Consider the following 9,702-nt stretch of genomic DNA (forward strand, 5'->3'; position numbering starts at 1 on the left):
CCCCCCATGATCTTCCCTAGGCCAAGAGCAGAACAGTATCAACTTCTCTCAGGACCCAGGGCTAAAAACAAACAGTCACAGCATTCTACCCTAACCTAGCCAAACCTACAGAATTCAGGTGATAAGACTATTAGAAATGGAAAGGGCCTTGGAGACCATTTTGTCCAAACTCCTCATTTTTTCTCTCAAGACCTTCATTTCAAAGACAAGAAACTGAGGCCCAGAGACTTGCCCAAGGTCACTCAGGTAACCAGCACAATAGAAAGCAGGATCTATTCTCTGGCTCTTAATACAATTCTCTTTCCACTACACGATGTTATCATATAGCTTTCATTTTGCGGTATATGCAAACAATTTATTGTTAAAAATCTTACACACACTTTAGATTTGTCCCCCAGGTGCTCACTGCTTGCCAGCAAAAAACACCAGGCCAAATTCAGCAGCAATCTCCAACCATTGGCCCATTCATGGTAGAAATAGGCCTCTCTAGTTATGGCCTTTTGTGTCCCCAAGAAAACAGTTCCTAACTCCCTCTCTGAATGTCTGACTCCTCCAAAGTTAAGGGGGAGAAGGAAAAGAGAGACCTGGGGCTCCTGTGCCCCAGTCCGAGATAGCCAAAGGTCCCCAATGACCCCCAGACTCTAACCCCGAGGTCCCTGACTATAGATCTAGGGAGGGAAAAGTGGGCAGCTGGGTCCCTGAGGGCAAAGACCCGGTCGGGCTTCCCGGGCCAAAAGGAGCAGTTGGGACAGGACGAGGAGGCAGAACTGGGTGGGGAGGGGGCCCTGGACTCTTTCTGGAGCCTCCAGGAACACGAGGGTGAACTCATGTAACTCTGGGGAGGCCGGCCTGCCCTTCTTCCCGGTCCCCGCCCACCCCAGGCCTGATGCGATGACATCTGTCTCGGAGGACCCAGGATCTCAGCCCCCGAAATGCTGACACAGCCCATAAGCCCTCCCATCTGCCAGATCGGGGAATTCGAGTGGCAGGTCATGGGAAGTCACCCGGGCCCCCCAAGTCTGGGGGGGTCTCCTGCCCCCCCCAATTGGCGCCCCCAATCCTGCGAGGCGCCGGGCCCGGTGCGGGGGGGTCCCGGCTCGGCCGAGGGATGCAGGCCCCGAAGGCCGCAGCCCTCACTGCAGCCTCAGCTCACACCCAGCGAGCTCATCCTCCCTTCAGGAAGAGGTTTAACCCCTTCCACGCCTCCGGGACGCCGCCACCGCTGCCGCCGGACCCTCTCTGGAGGGCATCTCGTCCCGGGGCCCCCGCTCCCCCGGGGTTCCCCCGGCACTGCTCCCGGGCACCCCTCCCGCAACAGTCACGGGGCCGGAGGAAGTGGCCTCTCGGTTCCCACTCCCCGCAAGGCCCCACGAGGATGACATCTCCCCCTCCCCCACTCGGGGCTGTCCTTCCTCTTCCGGCTGGGAGGGGTTACCCCCCCACCCCCCCCCGCGGGGCTCACTAACAGCCCCCCCCACCCGCGGCGGGGCGCGAGCGGACTTCCCCTCGTCATGCCCCCCCCCCACCCCCCCAGCCAGCGCCCCCCGAACGGGGAGGGGCCCCCGGCCGCGTACCGCGATCACGTTGACGAAGGTGGTCTTGCCCGAGTACTGCAGCCCCACAAGCGTGAGCTCCATCTCCTCCTTCCAGAACAGGGCCTTGAACCAGTCCAGCAGCTTGTTGAACAAAGCGATCATGGTGGCGGCTCCGGCCGCGGGCCCCGCCCGCCCTGCGCCCTGCGCCGCGCTCCGCTCCCGGCCCGAGCCGGGCCGCCCGCCGGCCTGCCCGCCTGCCCGGCCCGCCGCGGGGAGCCGGCGGCTCGGCTGCAGGCGCCGCCGCTCCGGCCCGGCGCCGCCCGTCCGGCGGTCCGGCCGCGCTCGGGGTGTCTGTGTGTCAGGGCAGCTGGCGCCCGCCAAGCAGCCCCGCCCGCTCGCGCCTCCGTCCGCCCGTCGGTCCGCCCGCCTCCCCGCGCGGCCCGGGCCCGCTGCCGCCTGCACCCTCGCCTGTCCGCCTGCCCGCCCGGCCCTCCCGAGCAGCCTCGGCGGCGGCGGCAGTAGCAGCAGCAGCAGCAGCAGCACCAGCGGCTCCCTCCCAGCTCCCCGCTCCCCGCCCGCCAATGGGTGTGGCCTCAGAGCCCTCCCCCTTCCGCGCGGCTGCCGCGGCTGCTCTCCTTTCCTGTGCTCCTCCTCCCGCTCCCGGTCCTCCTCCCCCTGATGCTGTTGCTGCTCTCCTCCCTTTCCTCCTCCCCTCCCTGCTCCTCTCTTTCCTCCCCTCCCTCCTGCTGCTTCTCCCCTCCCCTCCCTTCTCCCCTCCCTCCTGCTGCTTCTCCCCTCCCTCCTGCTGCTGCTCTCCTCCCCTCCCTCCTACTCCCCCTGCTGCTTCTCCCCTCCCCTCCCTCCTCCTTCCCCTGCTGCTCTCCTACCTTCCCTCCTCCCCTCCCTGCTCCCCTCCCAACTCCTTCCCCTGCTTCTCCCCTCCCCTCCCTTCTCCTCTCCCTCAGGCTGCTGCTCTCCTCCCCTCCCTCCTGCTGCTACTCTCTTCTCCCATCCTTCCTCCCATCCCTCCTCCTCCATTCCTGTCCTCCTCCCTGATAGTCTCCTTTCCTCTTGTCTCACCTCCCATTCCTTATCTCCCTCCCATCCTCTTCCTGCTGCTGCTCTCCTTTCCTCCTATCCCTCCACCTCTTCCTCCTCCTGCTGCTCTCCTTTTTCCTCCTTTCTCCTCCTTTCCATGCACAGGCCCTGCACCCCACCCCACCCCCAGCCTTGGGTCTGAGCCCCAGGTAAGAGGAAGGAAAGGAGGAGGAAAGAGGGAGCTATGGCAGAATGTATCTTGGGGGAAGCATTTTAGGGAAATGGTCTAATTTGCCCTGCCTTCCTCCCATCACTGTCAGCACCATCTTCACCTGGTATCTTTCTCCTTTATCCTAGTTTTCAGTCCCTGGAAATTATCATTGCTGATATTTTGTACCACTTTTTTATTGGCACACAGTAGGCACCTTGAAGGCTCATTGTGAGACATTTTGTCTCACTTGTATTGACACACAGTGTCTTAAAGGCTAGTAAGACATTTGTTTCACATAGTATTGACACAGGAACTTTTACTAAAGGTTCATTGTTTTAATAGATAGCACTTTCAATTTTGCAAGGCCAAAGGGTTGGTGTGAGGATAAAATGAGATAATTCATAAACCTCTTTGCAGACCTTAAAAGCACTAGACAAATACTAGCAATTACTGTTATTATGAGTATTAGTTGATCCTCCCCATAGTACTGTGAGGTAATCAATCAACATCCGTTAAGAGCCTGCTATGTGTCAGGCACTGTGCAAAGCATTCAGGCAGGGACTTAAATTACAGTATCACTTGTATTTTACAGATGAGGAAGCTGAGGGTCAGAGAGGTTACATGCTTCGCTCTAGCATTTAACAGTACCTGCAACATAGTAGGTGCTTAATAAATGTTTGTTGGTTTAATGACTTGTTCCTGGTTATATGGATACTAAGTGTCAGAGGTCGAATCTGAACTCAGGTCTTTCTGACATTGAGATTTGTACTCTGCATTATGCCATGTTGGGTTTTTTGTGCAGAGAAAAAGTTGAGGTCAAAAGGGGTGAGGAGAGGAGGGTAAGAAGGATATTCTAGTCCCCTCAATCAACACACAAACCACTTGTTCTGTTGTCTCTCAACCCTACCCCCAGAAAGGGTAGTTGAGGTGCTTTTTGTCAGCTCGGATGGCCTCACTGAGTCACATCTGAGAATGTTTACAAAATTAGCTCACTTGATCCGATGATGGCTGAGATCAGCCTTTCAGTGAAGCTTTGGAGTGTGTGTCAATGTGTGGAAGAACTGGGGAGGGGGGGGAGGGGAAGGTAGGTAGGATGAACAGTTGGGGGGTTAAAGGCAGCAGCAGCATTGTATACTGGAAGGGGACTTGAATTTGGAGTCACTGGGCCTGGGTTTGATCCTGGAGTCTCCTTACTCCCTGTGTGACCTTATACAGCTTACTTTATCTCTCTGGGTCTCAGTATCCCCATCCGTCAGATGAGAGGGGGGGATTAGATCTGGCTCTGAATCCTCCAATTCTAGACATGTAAGGGAATCAGGTTTGGGAGAGGGAGAGAGGAAACTCGGCCCTCTTGGTAGCTAGAAGTAGTGATGGGAATGGGACAGTCTGAGAAGAGAACCAGAGGGTATAAGTTGCCACCAGCTGAAAATAAATTATTGAGTACCCACAGGGGATACAGGCACCAGATGTACAAATTGCACTCAGAGGCAACAAATAGCCTCGTTCTGGTCTTTTATTTCCTTACCCCTCCTTCCTGTGTCCTACAGAGGCAAACCACTTCTGTAAGAAAGACTCTGGCCTGGATAGAGTCGTTATGGTTAATAAGATTCTTGCTAGTGTCCCTGTGGTTTGAAAAAAAAAAAAAAGAGAGGGGGGAGGTCTGGCTGTTAAGAATTTCTAACAGGGGATTTCCAGGGAAGATGGTTCGAATGAGGGGAAGGAAAAGGTTTGTCTGTTTGGTTAAGAAATAAACAGTTTCCATCATGAGGTGCCCAGAGCTGTAGATAGGCCTGGCCTGCCAACCGTTACAGCCCCCAAAATAGTCCTATGGAAGGGCACCCCTCCCCCAGCTAAGTTAGATACTTGCATGGCCAGCCTGCATTTGCCTGGGCTGTCTGTACCACTCTAACCCCATGCTTCAATTGCTTTTCTAGGCTTTGTGTTTCAAGGCAGTCCCTAGGCAGTGTTTCCTTCTTCAGGGCCAAAGTAGGAGGTTTTGCTTTTAAGCCCCACTTTGTCTGCTGACCCAAAATCTCATGAGCATATTCTAAAAAGATCTTCTTATTGACTGTCACTGTGCCTGGACAAAAAATCAGACCCCCTCAAAATCTTTCTCTTTGGCTAAAATGGAGCAAAATAACAGAGCCTTAGTAGAATTTTCCTGGAACCCTTAGCTATCTCCCTGGTCTCTGCCCCTTATTCAGAAACCACCTCAGCTGGGGAAGAATGAGAGCCACCTTCCTGAGTGAGCCAGTTAGATTTTTGGAACTGGAATGACTTTGGGGACAATCTAGTACAATTCTCTCATTTTGCACCAGGAAGCAGAGGCCAGAGTGGTGGAGACTTGTCCAAGGTCATAGACTGTAAGGACTAAATTGAGTACTTAAGCTTATATCCCTTAACTTCTGATTCAGACATCCCTGGAAACTTGAAGTACCTGCTTTGAAGAAGTCAGTAATATTTGTGGCTGTAATGATCCTATCTATGTCCAATGTCCCTCTCTTGACTTCCTTCTTAGCCAGCCCCTTTCTTGCTTCTCCTGATCCCTAAACTTTGAGAAGTCTAAATTGTCTAAATGAAATTCAATTTTAAGAGACTTTCTGGAAATAAAAGATGGTGGTGCTTATACCACCTATCTGCTTTAAGGGGTGAGGAGTCTTTCCTTCCTAAAAGGAGGTGAGGAAGGGTAGCACCTATTTGGCCTTCCAGAGATGAGAGCAAACAGTGAAGGGGAATGGAAGAGTGGGCAAAGGCTGGAGAGACCAGACACTGAACATCCAGGTGCTTCTTTTCCCAGTACACCTTGCTCATTGTGGAAGAAAAATACCTCCTGGGTCGGCTAGGTGTCGCAGTGAGTAAAGCGCTGGGCCCTGAGTCAGGAGGACCCGAGTTCGGTTCTGTCCTCAGATACTTAACACCCACACAAAAAAACAAGCCGTGTAACCTTGGGCAAGTTACTTAACCCCAATTGCCCTCCAAAAGGCAAAAAACAAAACAAAACCCAAAACCCTCCAACTGGGAAGTTAGTAGCCTCTTGGTTGACAAAGAGACTACCAGTGAATTCAGTTAAACCAGAGTTGCCAAGCAGGTGAGAATATTATCCTCTTCTTCTCCCTTCTTCTCTTCTTCCCTATTTTTGCGCAGATCCAATCTACCTCATCACTGCCTTTGCCCCTGATTGGAGGGGGGAGGGGGACTATGCATTCCATACCTCCATTTAAGGAGAGGGCTCTCTTCATTTCTCACCTGGGACTTTTCTGACTTCTCCACTTTCCCCCCAGGTCATGTTGCTGTTCTTCTTTCGTTTTGAAGAGGACCTGTGACATCACGGGGTGGTGTCTTGACTTGCACTTGAATTGGATTTAAGCGAGGCAGAGCTGTGCAAGGTGTCAGCCTCACTCTCCCAGAGTCACAGAAGTCCAGTGGCAGGACAAAGGTCAAGATGACTGGTGATGGCCTGGGATGCAATGCATGGCCTTGGCATCTGTGATGTCTGACCAAGCTCTACGCTCTCCACATTGCCTGCTTCAGCTTCCTTCATGGCCTTTGGAACACATTGTTCTCATCCACCCATTCCACAGGGGAAGTCTTCCCAAGCTTGGAGTAGACATCTCCCTAACTCACTGACATATTTCATGGCTATCAGTTACCCTCAGCCTAGTTTAACCCAGACAGTTTACTGGGGTGTGGCCCACAACCATTCTATAGATTCTTGGAGTCACCCATGAGTGAGAGCTGAGTGAATCAGGTGGACACCAAAGGCGGATGAGCCGCCTGGAAGAAGGCTCTGCAAGCCCCCACACCAGGTGCTAGAGCTCCTAGAATACCCCAGAGTATCCCAGATACCTATTCCTCTTTCACCCTCTCCACACCCACTTTTCAGCTTTATGTGTTTTATCTTCTCCCATTAGATTGTAAACTCCTTGAGGGCAGGAACTGCAGGGGGGTGGGGTGTTCCTGTATTTTTATTCCCATCACTTAACTCAATGCCTGTCACATAGCAGATGCCTGATAAATGTTTATTGACTATTTACTTGGCACTTTAAGGTTCATAAAATACTTTTCTCTCCCAATATTATGAGAAGGAAGTGGTATAAGTGTTTTTTTTTGTTGTTTTTTGCTTTTTGGAGGGCAAATGGGGTTAAGTGACTTGGCTAGGGTCACACGGCTAGTTTTTGTGTTAAGTGTCTGAGGCCAGACTTGAACTCAGATCCTCCTGACTCCAGGGCTGGTACTCTATTCACTGCGCCACCTAGCCACCCCAGTACAAGTGTTTTTAATTCTCATTTCACAGATGAAGCAATAAATACTCAGAATGACTTGTCTGTGATCACACTGGTACTAAGTGATTGTGACATTTGAAATGAGGCCTTTTCAAATTCATTCCTCTCCTCTGTACCACAGTGGCCTGCCAGAAAGTATCTACTCCCAGAAAGAATCATCCCCTTGCTTTGGGGGGGAGGGGGAGGCTGAGGCCATGCAAATTCTCAGACACCAGGATTCTACTCCTTCCCTACAGAAAAACCCTGAGTCCTTTGGAGTTCCAACTTGTTTCCTGGAGAATGATGAGCCCTAAGAGAATAGACTTGAGAAGAAAGGTGGGAAGGATCTGTGCTAAATACTGAGGGCTTTTTCTGCCATGTTCTAAGAAACTCAGATGACCAGGGGAGAGGGATTGCCTACAGGTGGCACTTTTAGGCCTGGACACCTTTATCCCACAAATGCACTCTTGGCGACAGAGACCCAGACCAGCATAACTCCATCCCCATTATGTATAACCTGATGGACAAGTAAACCTCAACAGCAAGCTTTGTTCTTATGTACAAAAGTATTTCTTTCAAGTACGAAGGAAAAAACCCTGTAATTCAAGAAATTTCTATTTTTCCACTTGATCACCTTCTTAGAGTTTTCTTATTTTTAGTCCTCAAAGGGAGCAGAAGGTAAAAGGCAGATAGGGTCATTGATTGAGGGGTGGGGTTAAGAGAAAACACCATGGAAATCCCTGCAGCTTCTCTCTCTGCTGGGTTGAGCTCAGGATAGGATCAGGCACTTGAGAGACCTACCCCCAGCTTCATCTATCTACAAGGATGCACCTAGCTTGTAGGGATCAGATAACAGCATTTCAGAAATCATATTCTCTGTGAGGCATGTCCCAGGAAGGCCAAGCAAAACCTTTTTTTTGCCTTTTTTTGGAGGGCAATTAGGGTTAAGTGACTTGCCCAAGGTCACACAGCTAATTAAGTGTTATGTGTCTGAGGCCAGATTTGAACTCAGGTCCTCCTGACTCCAGGGTCAGTGCTCTATTCACTGTGCCACCTAGCCACCCCCTAAGTAAAATCTTTTAACACTATTCTTTGAAAAGTAACAGATAATGAATAAGGACCCTCCTTGAGGATCAGCTCCCTGAGGACCCAGGGATGGTACTACCATGTCCACACTGATTGAGGTGAGATGTCATGGCACAAAAGCCAGACGTTCTTCCATGCTTAGGTTGGAGGGGATGGTTCATGGGTCTCTAATTTGATCCTTTCTCTCCAGGAATGTGGTGCTTAGTCCTGGAGACACCTGGGAAGTCGGATTGGTTTGAGAATTCTGACCTCAGAGGAAGCTAGGTCTGATGGCAGGTTGCCTAGAGTGGCAGCAAGTCCTAGACTGTATCTGGAAACAAACTGGCCCTCCAGGGCTGTGGATAGAAGAGAGGGACCTAAAGCTAGACTGAGCCCCCTATTTCCTCCTCCCATCTTCCTAGTAGCTACTAATAATAGCTAACATTTATATGGTGCTTACTACGTGCTAAGAACTTTATAATTCTTTTTTTTTTTTTTTTGCTTTTTGGAGGGCAATTGGGGTTAAATGACTTGCCCAGGGTCACATGGCACGCTCATGCATGTATGTATGTGTGGTTAGATTTGAACTCAGGTCCTCCTGACTCCAGGGCTGGTGCTCTATTCATTGTGCCACCTAGCTGCCCACTTTTTACAATTATTTCATATTGTTACAACAATCCTGCGAGGGAGGTGCTATTATCATCCCCATTTTACACATGAGGAAACTGAGATACAGAAAGGTCAAGTGATTTGCCTCAGGTTAAACAGCTGCTGTGTGAGGCGGGATTCAAACTCAGGTCTTCCTGTCTCCAAGTCCCATGCCACTCTGCTACCTAGCTGCATCAAAGCTTTTTTCCATCTCTGGGTTAGGACTGACCATCTTCTGCATTAAGCCTTAATGACTTCCCCAATTTGTATATACCTGTGTTTATTCACTTTTATACTTATGCCATATATATTTATATATGTGCTTGTCTCCTTTATTAAAATTAAGCTCCAGGGAGTTGGGAGTGTTTCATTCTTCATGCTGGGATCCTCAGTGCTTGGCACCTAAATGCTTTATTGGAATGGATCTTTTGGGGCTCACAGTTTATTGGTGGGATTATCCTAGAGAAATTTACCTGGTGAATGGCAGCTCTGCATGGTGTCAGAGAGGGGGAGGATACTTCTCCAGACACTTCAAGAGGAACTTATCTTCACTTTTCTTTTTCTATTCTCCTCCCCACCTCCCCTTCATCCCCAGAATGGTTTCAGGCTGGCTGCCATACAATTTTGGCCATCTCTTCACTGTGGTTTCAAGACCCAAGATGGGGACTCAGGGAGAGGACTGGCCTCTTGCCTTCCAGTGCACACAGACTGGTTGATGGAGAGAGGAAGGAAGCATCTCTAGGACTTTGGAAGGCTTTATCAGGGTCTGGTCTAAAGACCTTAACATCACTAGCATCTCAAGGCTGATTGGCATTCTATGTGCTGAGCACTGCGTGGGTGGCTTTGTGTTGCAAAGCTTTCCAAAAGGAGTGGGTGGAGGGATGGTTATGGTTGAGGATTACTTTCCAATGCCCAGAAAGGGGGATGAGGCAGAAATAGTGGC

General features: G+C 50.8%; 1 protein-coding gene across 1 annotated transcript in view; it reads right to left on the minus strand.

The window, feature by feature from the left end:
* The window catches only part of ARL8A (ARF like GTPase 8A), a 12,408-nt gene extending 10,656 nt beyond the window's left edge, over positions 1–1,752 (minus strand). The window contains exon 1 of the mRNA XM_069074569.1: positions 1,575–1,752. Within this exon, the coding sequence (XP_068930670.1) occupies positions 1,575–1,697 (123 nt within the window). The 5' untranslated portion in view covers positions 1,698–1,752. The remainder of the gene's footprint in view (positions 1–1,574) is intronic.
* Positions 1,753–9,702: the final 7,950 nt, after the last annotated feature.

This window comes from Petaurus breviceps, unplaced genomic scaffold (genome assembly GCF_028583685.1).
Source record: "Petaurus breviceps papuanus isolate PSGF00001 unplaced genomic scaffold, PetGlider_PUasm1.0 90895, whole genome shotgun sequence".
Classification (NCBI taxonomy): domain Eukaryota; kingdom Metazoa; phylum Chordata; class Mammalia; order Diprotodontia; family Petauridae; genus Petaurus; species Petaurus breviceps.